The 19763-nt window shown below is 36.1% G+C and overlaps 1 protein-coding gene across 1 annotated transcript; it reads right to left on the bottom strand.

The window, feature by feature from the left end:
• Window positions 1–128: 128 nt before the first annotated feature.
• On the bottom strand, window positions 129–1842 carry LOC120152341 (phenylalanine N-monooxygenase CYP79D16-like). Its single transcript, XM_039164584.1, has 2 exons — window positions 898–1842; window positions 129–785 (listed from the first exon to the last, which is right to left on the bottom strand). The coding sequence occupies exons 1-2, from the start codon at window positions 1840–1842 to the stop codon at window positions 144–146; spliced, it is 1587 nt and encodes a 528-aa protein (XP_039020515.1). The 3' UTR covers window positions 129–143.
• Window positions 1843–19763: the final 17921 nt, after the last annotated feature.

Consider the following 19763-nt stretch of genomic DNA (forward strand, 5'->3'; position numbering starts at 1 on the left):
ACATATAATTTATTTATACTTTAAAATACATATCATCACACTAACCTTTACGAGCATAGTTATTAGTTTCTACAGAAGGTGATATTCATCCTTCTTTTATTTCTACCGTTACTTTGATCATCATATTTATCGGTCACTGTGATTTAACTTGAACAAGGGTAGACGTGGGGTGACAACCGTGGCTTTGCAACAGCAACCAACGGTTTAGCCAGAAACGATTCTCCCATTGGCTGGCTAAGATCAATGGTTCCCTGATTCGCTGGTATGCTCCAATCGAAGCCATGCAAAAGCCTGGCAAACAACATGGTAGTCATCGAACTTCCGAGCACCACCCCTGGACACCCTCTCCTTCCTCTACTGAACGATAAGAGCCGCAACTCCGGCTCTGCAAGCACCACTTCTTCGCCTTCATTACAACCCTGGAGGTGACGTTCTGGCTTGAACTCGCTTGGATTGTCCCAAACTTTAGGATTTCGACCAAGCCCTTCCCGGCTAAGGACCACATGGCTACCCTTTGGGATGAAGTAGCCGGCCGCTGTTGTATCGGCCACGGACACATGAGGAGGGATAAATGGTGAGATGGGGTGGAGTCTAAAGGCTTCTCTTGCGCATGCCTTGACGTAGTTCAGTTTTGGGAAATCAGATTCTTGAACTAACCTATCTTTTCCAACAACATTATCCAATTCATCTTTGGCCTTTTGTAGCGTCTCAGGTTTATTCAACATGTCAGCAAGTGCCCATTCTAAGGCATTTGATGGATTATCCACTGCAGCAACATTAATTTCCTGAAAATTTACAAGCTTATCAATATATATATACGCGATAATATGTACAGTCTACGTGCATGTGTTTGTGTTATATCACGTTAAAAACAACTAGAGAGAAGGAAAGACGTACACAAATTTCTGCTTTGATCTCGGTCGTCGACAGTAGTGGGTTGTCGTTGTCATCGGTCAAAGAAACCAAAACATCAAGCAAGTCATGGGGTTCATCTTTCTTGCCATCTCTCCGTTGTCGAATCCTGTCTTCAACTATGGGATGATGATACTTGTCCATAACCCTAGTTGCCTCCTTCATTATTTTCGCATGTCCCTCCAGGTCCAAGGCTCTCAAAACCGGTAAGTAATCGGATATACAAAAGGAATAAACATGAGCAAGAGTAGTGAAAATGGCTTCGACGTATTCTTCTTCCTCGTAACCAGGTCCACCATCTGCTTTCCCTTCTCCGAAGTATCTCCGGTTGAACAACATTTTCCTCGTCACATTGGCGCAATAGTGTCGGGCAGCCACTCTTAAGTTCACAAGGCCACCTTCATCGGAATTTCTGCATTGGTTATTGACGTAATACACGAGGTTATCAGCTTCTTCAACTCTTTTCTCGTAAAGCCATTGATGCCTTGCCTTTGAAAGCATCTCGCTAACCATAACTTTCCTCATTTTCTTCCACTGATCTCCCAAGGGTGCAAAAATGGCGGTCGAGTGTCCTTTAGAAAGGACATCAGTGGCCATTGTAAGCGGTCTGGAAGCAAAAACAGCATCCTGTTTTTTCAAGAACTCTCGACCGATTTCCGGACAAGTGACGGGAATCACATGAACGTTTCCTAGACGAATGCAAGCGATATCGGTGTTCATTTCTTTCATGAAACTGTGTACCCAACGAGACACCGAAGTTTTGTTCTTGTATCTGATTAATTCGGGGAAGTTTCCGAGAACCGGCCAAGGTTTAGGGCCTGGCGGAAGAGAAGGCTGCTTAGCCTTTTGGAGCTTGCCTTGCTGTTGGGGTTTGAAGAGGTAACGCAAAACAAAAGTGACGAAAACGAGTAAGATGAAAAGGATCGACATAATTGTAATAGAGATGATTTCCAACCAAATAAGGAAATGAGCTGACTAAGGATGTATTATCCATGTTAGATGTCCGTCCCTATTTATAGGGAAGGACGATGCCAACAGTGTGTGAATCTAAAAGGGGACTACAGTTATACTTCACATATCATATTTGTATATAAATATATTAAATATATATAAAACATTTTGATATTTTTAATGTTATACTTCAACTACATAAACTATCAATTTTGGTCTATTTTAATATTAAACTTTTAATTTTTTCAAAATCATACCTAACGTTTAGTTTTCATTTCTTTACTATCGTAACCGTCTTTCGGGTGAACCTGGAATTAGGCTTCGAATTAAATAAAATGTGTGATAGAGCCGCCACTGATCATTTATTTATTTTTTAAATAAAAAAAGAAAACTTAGGTTGATCGGACACCTCGGTTTATCCTCTTATCTGATCTGCGCTTTACCAAAAATATGTCGGGTTCGGGAGTCAGTTACAGTTAAGGAATTATGAGCACCCTTGTACTGCCCTTTCGTTACTAATTTAATTTCTCGGTTGTCTTAATTGCGAAAATCAAAAGTTAAATTAAAAAGTAAAATTCGACCCAAAGTACTTACCTTTGATCGATTTAAAGTACCCCTAGAAAAGGTCAAAAAGAGGTTAGATTGTAAAAATAAAATATTGAGTGATTCAAAAGGAAGAATTAACAAAAAGGTTAAATGTTTTGAACGAAACAAAGAAACAAAAAATATACATATATACATACCGAAAAATAAATGAAAATAAAGTTAACATGATGGAATATCAAAAATAAATAGAACAAACTCATGTCACGTAATGGAACAAACCACACAGATTAAGAAAACACGAAGTAATAAAGAAAATGATGTGAAGAAAAGATCAATTAAAATAAAAGAAAAATGCAAATTGCAAGATCAAGTAAAAACAAAGACAATTTAAGAATTAATTAAATTTTAAAAAAAAGAATAAAACAATTCTTGTCGGGTCAAAATCACGTAAAGCGTAATAGTCTACTAAATATAATTAAACAAAAATGTGAAATATAAAAACAAAGATCAAATTAAAAAAATAAAGCGTAAGGTAAATTTAAGAAGAAAACCATAGTTAAAAATTAAATAAAAGCATAAATGGATTTTTAATCAAACTATAAGGACCAGTAGTGTAATTGGACCCTACCCGTGAGAAAACACGCGGAACCTAGGGGATCCGAATGCGTTTTCAGGTTGGCTATAAAGCCCAAAACTTTGAAACAGATTTCGTTTTCTTTCTCTCCCTCAAATCGGATGAAAACCCCTTTTTTAAAATTCTCTGAAATGTTCTTCATGACATGTTGAACATTCAACCAGAATTCATGGGTAAACCCAGATTCCGGCCGTGCTCCACCTCGTTGGCCGTCGTGGACTAGCGTCGGCCACCGTTCATCGGCGGTGAAACCCAATATTTTTACACCGTTCAAAAGATCTCGTCCTCCTCTTTTCAAGTATCCCCACCATTTTTATAAAACAACCTCAATGAGGGTTAGATCTAAGAAAGATCTTTCGCATGCCCCTCCTCCCGATCATCGATTTCCTCTTTCTGTGGGGGTTTTTCGAGCCAAAAAGAAAAACAAACAACAAAAACAAAAATCGAGACCAACAAATACCTCAAGAATCGAACCGAGAAAGGTAAAAATAATACCTTTTTATTGATGTTTTCTATTCGAGATTACAAGTGCTTTTCTCGCTTCAATCTAACTTATTTTTTATGGTAACTTCGCATGCATTTATAGTCTTAGGAAACCCACTATTTTCGGTTCCTCTTAGAGTACTAATTTGACTGAAATGCTTCTTTATTTTGTTTTCTGTTTTGGCTTGATTCCCATGATGGTTTCGGAAAATCCTGGATGTGGGTGATGCGGCTGGAATGAGGACTTCTAAGAGCCCCATATTGCTTTCCTTTCTACCGTCGGATTACACGTTGATCCGACGAACCAGGATGTGCGGCGCTGAAGGGAAAAGAGGCAAAACCCTAGCTCCACTGGCGGGTTTCCGTGTGTTGGGCTTGGTCTGTTGAGTCTTGTAATGTTGGGCTTGTGTTGTAATTGTTTTCGGGTTGGGTTGTACCTAACAAAAAAACAAAAGAATTATAAATATTAATTTAATAAAATAGTAATAGTAAAAAATAATAATTTACTATAATAAAAAATATACTATATAATAAATATGTATATATACTATATAGTATAAATATACCACTACGTACTATATAATATAATATATATATGTATGCTATACCTTATAATATGTTTATAATATATAATATAAATATACTATAGGATATAATAATATAATATATTATATACACAAGATCGGACGAAAATGTGTGTTTACAATTACCTATCATAATTTACCCTAATTTAATATATATATATATATTGCCAAGCATAACTCATATGTTGAATTTTTTTTATTAATCTAGGATAAATATAAGGTAATATTTGTTTAATGACATTGAACGCTCATATCTTGGTATTCCTAGTGCTCAAACCCGGAATCTCAAAAAATTAAAATAATTCTTTTACTACTAATATCACTCGGTATTCTTTTACTGGGCTGTAGACATATTTAAAAAAGAAAACTCATTTTTGACGACGTGGGAGATATCGTGCTGTTATTAAATCGCGATAGAAAGGTGAATTAGATGTTGATTTTAGTGTCATTCTACGGTTGCAAACTGTCGGGACTTTTGCTTTGGAGCTTTGGACTCTCTTGTTTCTGAACAGGGATTGTGAAAATTTGATACTCAACAAGTTTTGGTGGTGACTTGTTTAACATAAAGTGTTTGTTTTGGTAAAGTGAGAAATATTTGTTAGTTATTTTACAAAATATTTTTGTAAGTATACTTATTGAAAGAATCCGAAAAATAAATTATAGTAAAATTATATTTTTAATTTGAGTTGGTTTCAAAAAAAGTATATTTTGCATAAGGGTACTAACTGAGTTTAGTTTGGTTTAAATTCAATTCGGTCAAAATTTGATCAATACCCGATTCGAATTGATTATATTTGAATTTAGGCTTGATTCATGATCTTATTTGATCGAGTTGAGCAAGGTACAATTCAACTCCATAAATTCACGAGCAACTCGTTAATTTTTTTATATAATTGTTTAAGATGTTGATTGTCTTATTTTTAGAATTGATTATGTATTGTCAAACTTATTTTTAAAGAATGATTGTAATATGTTAGTTTGGTGTATTTGTAGATTGTTATTTTGGTATAATTATAGGTTAGTTTAGTGTATTTGTGGATTATTGTTTTGGAGTTTAGACTCTAGAATTGTTTCACACACTATTTTAATCCTTTTTTTTTGTTAAATAGCAGTCTGTCAAACTTGAGGAGTTTCAGTGTTTAACGGACATTAATATCAGCCACAAATTTTAATGATTTTTTCCTATCTTTTTTCATGTTTAATTGTAGGATGAGTGAAGTAGGTTGAAGGAACCTGGTACCCCACGCCTGCATGGCCTACACTTTGAGAAATTTGCTACCTTCAACACACAAGATACCTATCAATCTCATTGAAAATCCTCCCGTCGTGCCGCCGCCTCTTTTCTCTCTATCACCCATCCAAGAAATATACATCCTTTATTGAAGAAATTAGGTTAAAGTATTGAATATTCAATATAATTTGTATTATTTAGCTTATAGGACATGCATTTAAGAGAATGAATTCAAATTACTTCAAAGAAAGTGAGATACAATATAGAAGAATAAGGGATATTTACGATGACTTTAAAAATATGAACGCGAAGATATATACAGTATACATAAACTTTGAAGCATTTTCTGATTTTTTTTTAAATTAATTTTTTTATTTTGCAATCTTTTATAATTCTTTTAAATTGTTTGTATGAGTTGGTATTAATGAAGTTGCTTTAATGGTTAGATTGAGAGATTTACAAATTTGTGTATTACATGGACTAGATCTACAAAAAAATTAAATAGAGGGATTAATTCTTCAAGTTGGGTAAACTATAGGAAGTATAGATTTGACCAAAAGCAGAAAAGCATGAAATCCATGTTTTTTTTTTTTGCTCAACCAGTAATGTTTCCCTTGAGTTTGATAGAATTTGGTATCGTTGGGTAGTTATATTGTATGACAGCCTTAATATATGACTAAGGAAATGTTTATCAGAAATGTTAATATTTTTTTAACATTTTCGGTAAAGTTCTACCTAAAATATTATTTTTTTACCGAAAATGTTTATTTCGCTAACTAATTTCTGATAGAATCCAATATTAACATTTCCGGTAAAAAAAATAATGTTTTACGCAGTACTTTACCGAAAATGTTAAACATTTTAGGTAGTGCCCCATATTAACATTTTCGGTAAAAAAATAATATTTTAAGTAACGCTTTACAAATGTTAAAAAAATATTAATATTTCCAATAACGTATTTCCTTAATCGTATATTAAAATTGTCGTCTTAGAGATTCTAGTCATTGTTTAATGTATTCTAATCAAATTATTGAGCCCTAAAAGCTGAAATGCATGAAAGATGTAAATCACGTGGTCATTCTGACGTGAAACAAAAAACCCGTGATCTAAAAAGATTTAGTGGTGTAGGGTTTTCATTCCAAGTAAATAATTATAAATGGCTTTTATTATGTATAAGATTTTTTTTAATCATCAAAATTTATTAAATATTTTAATAGTTAAAATTTTATTGAGTCTCTTTAACCTTTAAATTTATTTATTTTATTAAATTAACTCAAAGATATGATAATAACATACTGTTAAATTGACATCATCTTTAAAAAAAAATTATCATATTATTGCAAATGAAGTCTTTAAAAAAATATCATATTATTGCACTAAATATTTCTTCCTTTTTCTTCATCTGGTACTTTGCTAAAAAAATTATCATATTATTGCAAATGGAGTCTTTAAAAAATTCTATAACAATTATGATTTCAAACTAAGATTATTAGTCTACGATAATACAACTTATGAATCCTACCCGTTTAAATTCAACACATCTTCCGTATTTAACAAATAAATTCAGTGTTAGCCTTATAGCAAGGAGCTCTGCATGATTTGAGTACGTTATGGACACTAAGCAGTAAAATATTGTAATTTTTTATTATTAATTTATCATTTTTGCGGAGACATGAAAAAAGTGTATAAAAATGGGTAATGCCACGTTTCAATACGAATTAAATAGCAACTTTTCTATTAATTAGTTAGTCCTTTATTTTATTTATTTTTTAAAGATTTTAAATTAAGAATTTAAAACCTAAAACTTAGCATTTAAAATTTACGAAGTATAATTTAAAATTTACGATAATTTAAAATTAAGAATCAATGAGCTGGACAGGAAAAGAGATAATATAGGATTTTTTTTTTTTTGGATAAGAAAGAAGATTTATATCAATCAAGAGTCTACATACACTTATGTGCCTAATTAAAAACCTCCCTAAACTAGATGGAGGAAAAGAGCACAACATAAGAGAACACAACACACAAAAAGACCAGAAACGAAAGCCAGACAAACAAAGATCACCATCACCTAAATAAAGGTAGTTCAAGAGAAACTAGCACTACCGACCAAAAGGAGCAAGGAACAGCAGCCATGTAAACGTACAAAAACTAGAAAACAACAAAATAGATCCAACCGAACAGGCTTCCTCGACAATGTCTAAGCAAACAGAATCACCAAAAGCGAACAGAGGCATCAAAAGATTTCCAAAAATCCCGAGCGGACAACCAAAGAGAAAACTTGATGAAGGAACCGCTACCGAAGAACAACGATGCAACCGTAATCCAGCACTAAGCTCTATTAAAAGGCACCAGCCTTCAAGAGAAACGTTCACAACAGATCAACACTCACCAACCAATCACCCATCCACTGTAAAAACCACCAAACCCAACGATTACAACACCATCATACCACATCTACCATGAAAATGAAACACAAGCCAATAATTTCCACTGTCAACAACACACTACCCACCCATCATACCTCCATATAAAAGCTAAAACTAATACTAAAATATCCTCCTACACCAGTAAATCCCTAAACAACACATCCAGCAACTGTAAATGCATTGAAAATGCTCAAGTAACAACCTAATTAACCACCTAAAAAGAATAGCAGAACAAAAACTCTAAGTGCCATGAACCATCCCTAACTCGATCAATCCTTAGCATACACCAAAAAACTGCAATGAAAGAAAAGAAATGAACAATACCCATAAGCACCAATCAGAACAGACTTATACCTCCACAAAATCGTCTACAACTAAATAATTCCCACAATACAAACTTACAATCCTGAAAACCATTTGACTCAACACATCAACCACACCCTCACTCCTCTTTCATCAAGAGAAAAGATCCTAGACAACAGCAAACTAACCAAAATAACAGACTCTACCCAAACGCCTTGAAAACGAAAAAAGTCCTTTCCAAAATAAGCCTAGAATCTTCAACACACTCCAACACAGAAAAACAAAAAAAAAACTAGATGACTACTACTAGAAAAAAACTTCAAACCTCCCCTAACCTAAACCCCCTACAAGACGAACACAGATTCACAAAAATCCTCATAAAAAACCTACCCCAGGACATCCGTAAAAGACCCCGACATGGACATCAAAAACCAACTGTAAAGACCTAATGCATGCTCCACAACTCTGTCGCTACCCTCAACTCATTTCAAATAACAAAAACTCCTCGATAACTTTACTATCAGGACCAGCAAACTTAATACCAAGCAACTGCCAGTGTCTCCTCCGCTTTGAAATAAGCAGCATCCTACCTTTTCTTTAAGTCCGAGTCTGAAAGAGAAGTAGCTGATAATTCAGAGGCTAAAAGATCATTCTTCACCTTGGCACTCTTCAACGCTCGTCTCTCCTTCTCCTCTCAGCTTTCGAGAGAACCTTCCCTGAATATCCAAAGAGACCCAAATTTCTTCACCTTTTTTTTTCTTCATGAACTGATCTAGCAAGAGCGACACATCTTCACACGCTCCCTCAACATGCTCGATTCCAGAATTCTCCTTTATAATTGAATCACCTTTTTCAGTAGAGATCACAGGACCCACATTAATACCAACACTTCCCCCTTGAAGCCACAAGATTATCCCTACTTGAATCTATGAACTCTTCAGCTTGTAAGCCCACCCTTGAAGAAGCCCAATATCTGGAGAACCTACATCAGAAGCTTCCTCCAAAACTCCAACCTCAATATTTGAAACCCCGACAGAACTAGGCTTGACCACCAAAGAATCTACAACCTTATTCACAACCCCACCAATATCCAATCCTTGCAACTCCACGTGGTTAGAGTGATTAGGAATTTAAAAACCAGCACTCTCTCTACCTTCATCGAAACCACAACCTACCTCGATCGGCTTCCCACCACTAACCTTCTTACGATCACCAAGACTATCCCCAAAGCATACGACATCAAAAGACTCGCTACCGGGAAATGGTGGCCCAATCTTCTCATCTTAACTTCCCGACTCAGAAGCCTCCGACGGAGCCGCGTCCAAATTTGCCTGCGAAAACATCTCTTATCAACCACTACCCCAACCTTCTCAACCTCAATTTCTTTTTTCTTCCGAACCTCAGATATCGACAGATTCTAACGAATTTCCACCATCCTAACTTAAGAACTCGAACAATAAATTTTCTATTCTCCACCACTACATCAACAACTTCATCAATCCGAGCTTCCGACGAGTAGAAATCACATGTTAACTTTCTCACAATCTAGATGATGACTAATTTTCTCCAAAAGCCTCAAAATTACCCAAAAGCCAACTAATCTTTCAAGTGACTACATTTCAACAATGCAATGGTAAACCGTCTATCTTTAACCTACAACTCTTTCCTATGAAAAATAAACTCTGTCCATAGCATTACATCCACGAAATTCCTTCAACAAATAAATTCAGTGTTAGCCCTATAGGAAGGAGCTCTGCATGATTTGAGTACGTTATGGACACTAAGCAGTAAAATATTGTAATTTATTATTATTATTTTATCATTTTTGCGGAGACATGAAAAAAGTGTATAAAAATGGGTAATGCCACGTTTCAATACGAATTAAATAGCAACTTTTCTATTAATTAGTTAGTCCTTTTTTTATTTTTTTAAAGATTTTAAATTAAGAATTTAAAACCTAAAACTTAGCATTTAAAATTTACGAAGTATAATTTAAAATTTACGATAATTTAAAATTAAGAATCAATGAGCTGGACAGGAAAAGAGATAATATAGGATTTTTTTTTTGATAAGAAAGAAGATTTATATCAATCAAGAGTCTACATACACTTATGTGCCTAATTAAAAACCTCCCTAAACTAGATGGAGGAAAAGAGCACAACATAAGAGAACACAACACACAAAAAGACCAGAAACGAAAGCCAGACAAACAAAGATCACCATCACCTAAATAAAGGTAGTTCAAGAGAAACTAGCACTACCGACCAAAAGGAGCAAGGAACAGCAGCCATGTAAACGTACAAAAACTAGAAAACAACAAAATAGATCCAACCGAACAGGCTTCCTCGACAATGTCTAAGCAAACAGAATCACCAAAAGCGAACAGAGGCATCAAAAGATTTCCAAAAATCCCGAGCGGACAACCAAAGAGAAAACTTGATGAAGGAACCGCTACCGAACTAGAACAACGATGCAACCCGTAATCCAGCACTAAGCTCTATTAAAAGGCACCAGCCTTCAAGAGAAACGTTCACAACAGATCAACACTCACCAACCAATCACCCACTCCACTGTAAAAACCACCAAACCCAGCGATTACAACACCATCATACCACATCTACCATGAACAATGAAACACAAGCCAATAATTTCCACTGTCAACAACACCTACCCACCCATCATACCTCCATATAAAAAGCTAAAACTAATACTAAAATATCCTCCTACACCAGAGTAAATCCCTAAACAACACATCCAGCAACTGTAAATGCATTGAAAATGCTCAAGTAACAACCTAATTAACCACCTAAAAAGAATAGCAGAACAAAAACTCTAAGGTGCCATGAACCATCCCTAACTCGATCAATCCTTAGCATACACCAAAACACTGCAATGAAAGAAAAGAAATGAACAATACCCCCATAAGCACTCCAATCAGAACAGACTTATACCTCCACAAAATCGTCTACAACTCTAAATAATTCCCACAATACAAACTTACAATCCTGAAAAACCATTTGACTCAACACATCAACCACACCCTCACTCCTCTTTCATCAAGAGAAAAGATCCTAGACAACAGCAAACTAACCAAAAATAACAGACTCTACCCAAACGCCTTGGAAACGAAGAAACAAGTCCTTTCCAACAAATAAGCCTAGTTATAATCTTCAACACACTCCAACACAGAGAAAACAAAAAAACTAGATGACTACTCCACTAGAAAAAAAACTTCAAACCTCCCCTAACCTAAACCCCCACTACAAGACGAACACAGATTCACAAAAATCCTCATAAAAAACCTACCCCAGGACATCCGTAAAAGACCCCGACATGGACATCAAAAGCCAACTGTAAAGACCTAATGCAATGCTCCACAACTCTGTCGCTACCCTCAACTCATTTCAAATAACAAAAACTCCTCGATAACTTTACTATCAGGACCAGCAAACTTAATACCAAGCAACTGACAGTGTCTCCTCCGCTTTGAAATAAGCAGCATCCTACCTTTTCTTTAAGTCCGAGTCTGAAAGAGAAGTAGCTGATAATTCAGAGGCTAAAAGATCATACTTCTTCACCTTGGCACTCTTCAACGCTCGATCTCTCCTTCTCCTCTCAGCTTTCGAGAGAACCTTCCCCTGAATATCCAAAAGAGACCCAAATTTCTTCACCTTTTTTTTCTTCATGAACTGATCTAGCAAGAGCGACACATCTTCACACGCTCCCTCAACATGCTCGATTCCAGAATTCTCCTTTATAATTGAATCACCTTTTTCAGTAGAGATCACAGGACCCACATTAATACCAACACACTTCCCCCTTGAAGCCACAAGATTATCCCTACTTGAATCTATGAACTCTTCAGCTTGTAAGCCCAACCCTTGAAGAAGCCCAATATCTGGAGAACCTACATCAGAAGCTTCCTCCAAAACTCCAACCTCAATATTTGAAACCCCGACAGAACTAGGCTTGACCACCAAAGAATCTACAACCTTATTCACAACCCCACCAATATCCAATCCTTGCAACTCCACGTGGTTAGAGTGATTAGGAATTTAAAAACCAGCACTCTCTCTACCTTCATCGAAACCACAACCTACCTCGATCGGCTTCCCACCACTAACCTTCTTACAATCACCAAGACTATCCCCAAAGCATACGACATCAAAAGACTCGCTACCGGGAAAGGGTGGCCCAATCTTCTCATCTTAACTTCCCGACTCAGAAGCCTCCGACGGAGCCGCGTCCAAATTTGCCTGCGAAACATCTTCATTATCAACCACTACCCCAACCTTCTCAACCTCAATTTCTTTTTTCTTCCGAACCTCAGATATCGACAGATTCACTAACGAATTATCCACATCCTAACTTTAAGAACTCGAACAATAAATTTTCTATTCTCCACCACTACATCAACAACTTCATCAATCCGAGCTTCCGACGAAGTAGAAATCAACATGTTAACTTTCTCACAATCTAGATGATGACTAACATTTTCTCCAAAAGCCTCAAATTTACCCCAAAAGCCAACTAATCTTTTCAGAGTGACTACATTTCAACAATGCAATGGTAAACCGTCTATCTTTAACCATACAACTCTTTCCTTATGAAAAATAAACTCTGTCCATAGCATTACATCCACGAAAATCTCCTTCAAGTAAGACCACTGAAGGTCTTCAAGCATGAGAAACAAATCTTCGTCCTCAATGTAAGCAGAAAAGATTTCCCACAAACGTTGGACTTTAATATCCCCTAAGCTCTAGCATGTAATCTACCAACGATGCTCCGAACACTGCATACACTTGCCATAACTCCCACCAAACATCTCCTCAGCTTATTTACTTCATCCTCATCAACATGCCCCAAAACTTCCTTTTTGGAAGCACACACATTGCTAGCACCTTTACTAAAAGAATTCAAGTTAAAGGTTGGGTTAACAATTTTAGATTTCCATGACGACTTGCTAAGCGCTCCTTTATCCATCTGAACCTTCAAAGAATACTTAGAAAAGCTCACCGATATGCGACTGCCATACACCATAAGACCATTCAACCGCTCCTTAACTATTTCAGCTTCTACTTTATTGCCAACTTTAACGAAACCAAACCTAGAGCTAGCACGACTCCTTTTCTTTGGGATGTACACACTCAGAACCTCACCAAAACAACCCACAATCTGCCATAAACCTTTCCAATGAATATTATTTAGTAGGTTATCCACAAACAAAGAAACTAAATCCGGAAGAAAACCTTGAGAACTCATATTATTAACTTCGATTTCGTCACCGACGGAATCAAGTTGCTTCTCGGCCTTATGGCCGACCCAGTAGGATTAATGAACTTTACCCCACAGTGACTAACATTTCCGTTTAGACCTGTGCCAATTGAATGACTATCACGAACATCTAATCTCGAAAATGGAATCAGAGTGAGAAGACAATCTTCCAGAGGAAAAACGACGGTGAACGGCTGACGGAGTGTAGCGTCGGATGACAGTAAACAGGCGGCGGATGACGATGAAGAGCGTCGGTGGACGACGATAGTAAAGATGAAATGAATGATGAAAACAAAAACACCTTGAACCAAGAGAGAAGCGGGAGCTTCTCTCACTAGATTTGAAATTCCTGAACACTAAGATAATATAGGATTAGATGATGAAGAAAGAGATGATGTATTGAATTGTACACGAAGGCTATGGGACCTTTTAAGGGAGAATGAGGATATTTGGTGTCAGAAATCTAGATTAAACTGGCTGAAATTGGGAGATGAAAATTCTGCTTTTTTTCCATAAAGTAGTAAAAATTCGCAGCAAAAAACGTTTGATCTTGGGAGCTAAAGTTTTTAATTTCTTTAGCAATCATTTTAGACGAAAGAATGAGTGGGAAAAGGTGATCAATCTTCCGTTCAAACAACTTTCAAGGGCTGATGTTGAAGAGCTGGAAGCGAATTTTTGATTGAAGAAGTTAAAGAAGCTGTGTGGAGTTGTGGTGAGGCAAGAGCACCGAGACTGGACTGAAGTTTTTAATTTCTTTAGCAATCATTTTAGACGAAAGAAGGAGTGGGAAACGGTGATCAATCTTCCGTTCAAACAACTTTCAAGGGCTGATGTTGAAGAGCTGGAAGCGAATTTTTCGATTGAAGAAGTTAAAGAAGCTGTGTGAGTTGTGGTGAGACAAGAGCACCGGGACCGGATGGTTTTAATATAGAATTTTTCAATAAGTCATGGGAGTATATAAAAGGAGATTTGATGAAGACTATGGACAGTTTCAACACGAGTGGAAAGTTGGGGAAGAGTGCTAACTCATCATTTTTAGCATTGATTCCGAAAGTGGAAAATCCAACTGAAATTTCATATTATAGACCAATATCGTTGGTAAGCAGTGTGTATAAAATAATTGTTAAAGTGTTAGCAATGAGATTAAGAAGAGTGATTAGAACGGTGATAAGTGAGACCCAATGTGCATTTGTAGCTGGAAGACAGATTTTCGATGGAATCTTAGTGGTAAATGAAGTTATTCACTCTTTGAATAAAGATGAGGGAGGGAGAGGTGGTTTAATATTAAAATTAGATTTTGTAAAGGCATACGATTGTGTCGATTGGGAATTTTTAGACTCGGTGCAGAATTGTATGGGTTTTGGATACAAATGGAGACAGTGGATTTGGGAATGCGTTTCGACTGTTAGAGTTTTTTCTCATTGAATGTGTCTCCCACAAAAGAATTCAAGATGCACTATGTTTTAAGACAGGGAGATCCATTGTCCCCGTTTTTATTTATAATGATAACAGAGGCTCTCCATTTATTGTTAGAAGAAGCTGTTCGAAAAGGATACATTGAAGGCATCGATAACGTGGCACCAAATTCAAGTATTTAACATTTGCAATTTGCAGATGATACGATTATGTTTCTTCGTCTAGATCAAAGAGGCATTTCTAATGTTAAGTGAATTCTGAGATGCTTTGAAATGGGTTCGGGGTTAAGTATTAACTTAAGGAAGTCGTGTTTAGCAGGGGTGAAGGTTGAAGAAAACAATTTGAATCAGCTAGCACTATTGTGTGGTTGTACTGTGAGCACCTTGCCGTTCAAGTACTTGGGAATCCCATTAGGGGTGGATTCGAGAAAAATATCGACGTGGGATCCAGTAATTGAAAAATTCAGAGTCAAATTGTTGGGCTGGAAAAGCAGGATGTTATCGTTTGATATTAATGCTTCTTTTATTCCTTATAGTTCTCCCATTACTTTATCACTGCTTTTCTCTTTCATTTAGGTTAAAAAAGAGTAGACATTGGGTGGCAGCCGTGGCTTTGCAACAGCAAGCAACGGTTTAGCCAGAAACGATTCCTTGACTGAGATCAATGGCAGCCTGGTTACCTGTGATGCTCCACTCGAAACCTTGCAAAACCCTTGCAAACATGGTAGTCATCGAACTTCCGAGCTCCACCCCGGGTCACCATCTCCTTCCTCTACTGAACGATAAGAACCACAACTCTGGTTCTGCAAGCACCACTTGTTCGCCCTCATTATAAGCCTGCAGATGTTTGAAGAAATATAAGTGGAACCTCAGCTCATTACGAAAATCTGTAGATGTCTGAACCAATAAGAGAAATTTTATGCTTGTCATTTGTCAGCGCGTCCTTCAGCATCATTTGACAGTTCTGTATTATTGAACTTTCCAAAGCTCACTCCTTTACTCATGATTTCAGGTTAAAAGATCGATCCAATGCAGCTATCAATTAGTAATTGGAGTTCCTTCAGATTTGCTTGCAGAGTACGGTACAAGTGTAATTAAGGGGTATGTAGGTCATATTTGATTTTTATTCTGGGTCTGGAACTTGTATGATTTTAATTATGTTTGTAATATATAAATGGTTTTCTAAATTTTTATTTTATTTATAAATTGTTTTATGATTTTACATGTTTTAACAAAAAAATTAATTTCTCATGGATTTATACTGTGGGTCACTCCGGTGGCCTAATGTGACACCTCAGATCGGATCTGGTTACCCGTATCGGTATGAGGGTGTTACAAGTTCTTAAAGAGAGGAGGAGAAGAAGAAGATGCACATGACAATCCATGTTAGTAGATAACAATCCAACATGATTTCTGTTACGGCTATTAACAGCGATTAACATTGAGTTATCATTTTATAACTTCAATAATCTATTATTATATTAGAGATATTTTTAACATATTAATGTTATCATTATTTAGGTTACATAAGACATGTATATATTGTTGAAAATTCAAACCGCGTGTTGATGCTAAATAAATTCGCAGAATGTTATTTTTCTAATGTCAGCTTATAAGGCGTTCTAGTCAGGAGAACATTTCCTTCTGTTCGCACTTATTTTTGCATGGTAAAATAAAATATAAATATATAAAAATATATGTAGACACTCGTTTTTATCTAGTTGTAGCTTTTATTTTATTTTATTATATTTTATTATATATTATATATGAGATATTAAATAATTAATAACATTTAAATATGCTAAAGTGCCCAGATAATGCATGTGGGAATGTTTATTTCCCAAAGTAATGCAGCCAGGCGATTATTTCCCCAAATTGGATGAATGCTACAGGATTACATGCAATGCTTGGGATCTCTCGGCGTCTTCAGGGTTGGAGCATATTTCTCGACGTCTTCATCTTTGTTGTTGCTGTCTAATAATCTATTACTTCAATCCCACCGAAGTTCAAATCTGAAGTGTTAATCCATTATTTTCCATCCTTTCTTTTTTGTTATGCTTGTAGGGAGAGGTTTGCAAAGCTGTAATATGCTTAGAAATTGATGTGACAATTGTCTTCTTCCATCTGTGTGTTAAGTTCCCACTTGCAACAGTAGCAAAGTTTCAGCTCCCACATGCAACAGCAACAAAGCTGAAGAAGCCGAGAAATCTACTCCAACCCTAAAGATGCTGAGAGATCCCAAGCACTGCATGTAACCCTGTAGCATTCACTCTATTTGGGGAAATAATCGTCTGACTGCATTACCTTGGGAAATAAACATTCCCACATGCATTATCTGGGCACTTTTGCCCATTTAAATATTAATATATATGACCCAAACCGAGTCCAATATTACAAGACCAACCCATATTCGACAAACCCAAACTTGAAATATGACCAACTTAAACCCTAACCTAAACCTAGCTACCAACTGTCGCCGATCTAACCGCCTGTCGTCGCTACTACTGTGACTCCTCCCACTACCGTCGCCGACTGTTTCTGCCGCACAGTTGACCATCGTCATCTCGGCAAAGCAGCAACATGGGTCAATCAGTCAAAAAAGACCCGAAAAATTAGTAAAAAAATTATAATTTTTTTACTCATATACAAACAAGATATCAAATCTAAGAAGTAATAAGTCACCAAAATAGGGCATCATACCCTATCTTCTCGACAAGCATAAGAACAAAGCCATCAAGCAACATGCAACACCATAAAAAGGGAAGGATTGGTTCGAACACACACAAAAAAGCGAAAAAAAGAGGAATGCAAGAAAGGAAAACTATATTGAGAAAACGAGATAAAGGAAGACCGAACCATTACCTGTCGGTGTTGAATGCTTTATTATCTCACCGGTCGTGGAATCCCAAAAGCCAAAGAGGTATTCCTTTTTTTTAACTCTTTTGTCATGACCCATGAAGTGAAATTGGAAGCTGATGAAGAGAAAAGGGAAATGGTGAAATTAGGGATTTCAAATGAAAGATGAATTGAAATTGGCAATGTAGTTGATGGGAAGATGGATCGGATGGAAAACATACTTGATGGGTAGAGGGACCAGGCGTGGGAAATGGGTAATGAAGCAAAGGACCAGATGGATTATGGACCAGAAAATGAGACAAGCCGAATAGCTTGAAAATCATCCAACGGAAAATAAAAAACGGTTAAGGAATCTAAGTTATTGGAAGAAGGACATACTGACATTCTATTATGGAGCTATTCTCAATTATATTCAGTTGTAATTAGTAGAGAAAAAAATATCTATGAAATGTTATGAATTTCTTTTTCTTCAATCTATTCTCTCTGATTTCTTGAATCCTTTCTTATTTCTTCGAACTATCCATTACAATTGGTATCTAGAGCAAGGTTATTTTGATCCAAAAATACAGAATTTTTTTCCAAACTGGGTAAAACACGAAAACAACAACAAATGACTCACAATGATCCACCGTTGATCATTCCTACTGATCCAGAATGGTCCTCAGGAGCAGATGCCATTCGAACCTGGTGGCTTAATCAACAACGTGAATTGGAGCAGAGGATGCAAGCCTTGGAATAACAACAAATGAGACTAAATTATGCCTCCAGTAACTTTTGGGGTTGATACAAAAATCTGGGACTGAATCTGGACACTCTTCTTCTGCAGAACGATAATCATTGCCTACAGTTCAGACTAAGGAAGAAAGTAAACTACCTTTACAAGTCACAGTCATTGATGATCGTGAAAAGTATTCATTTCAACCAGGACAACTGGTGATTCTAGCATCGAAACCTACTTTGCCACATGATGTTAATCAACCAATCCATGATGTTTTAAAAATGAAAGCAGGAGCTAATATAATTGAATCGAGGGAACAATATATATTATTAAAGGCCATTCATTCATGGAAAAACATTCCAACAACAACAATATTGGTATATTTCTTCCAAAACCAAAAATAGAGCTCCAGTTTTTTTATGGTAGTAATCCTAGGAGTTAGATCAGGAAATGTGAAAAGTATTTTTCTATTTTTGTTGTTCCTGAATTTCAGAAGTTAGAGATAGCTGCTATGTACTTCACCGGTAAGGTTGAAGTATGGTTTGATAGGTATATCATGAAAAAGAATCAAGTTACTTGGTATGAATTTGTTTCTGACATGTGTCATAGATTTGCTCATAAGGGATATATTGATGTCATTGATGAGTTTAATAATTTGACTCAACTATCTTTTGTGGAGGAGTATGAAGCTCAATTTGAGGAACTTCAACCCTTCATTCTTTAAATTAATCCTGAATTAGGAGAGGAATATTTTGTTTCCAGTTTTTTTAGTGGCCTTAAGGAGGAAATGAAACATAAAGTAAAAGTTTTGGAGCCAAAGATTGTAGTTGAAGCTGTTAGAAAATCAAATCTTTATGAACTATCCTTGGAAGTGCAAAACATAAGATTTAAAAGTATTTCCATACCAATGATTCTAGGGCCTAATATCAGTTCCAAAATATTTAATTCCTCAATGAGTTCACCTTCGAAAGTTAATCCAGGGATGACTCAAAATAGATAACAGTTACTGGAGTATAGGAGGGAAAATAATTTGTGCTATAAATGTGGTGATAAATTTTCTACTGGTCATCACTGCAAATTGAAATAATTGAATTCCATGGAGGAAGTGGAAGAGCAAGAGGAACCATAAGAGTTACAGGCAGCATAGAATTCTTATGATAAAATGACATCAAAAAAGAAAAGGATCTTGAAATTTATGTGAATGCAATAACATGCAGTTAAGGAGGTAGTACCTTGAGGATCCAATGATTCATCAAAGGGAAACCACTCAGTATTTTGATTGACAATGGCAGCACTCATAGTTTTGTCACTAACATGTGGGGTAAAGAAGGATTGGAATTGGAGGAAACTAACCCATTAGTCATTACAGTAGTTAATGATGACAAACTTTACAGCACATCAAAAAGTAAGCAATTGAGTTGGGAGAT

The sequence above is a fragment of the Hibiscus syriacus genome, unplaced genomic scaffold (assembly GCF_006381635.1).
Source record: "Hibiscus syriacus cultivar Baekdansim isolate YM2019G1 unplaced genomic scaffold, ASM638163v2 tig00111088_pilon, whole genome shotgun sequence".
Classification (NCBI taxonomy): Eukaryota; Viridiplantae; Streptophyta; class Magnoliopsida; order Malvales; family Malvaceae; genus Hibiscus; species Hibiscus syriacus.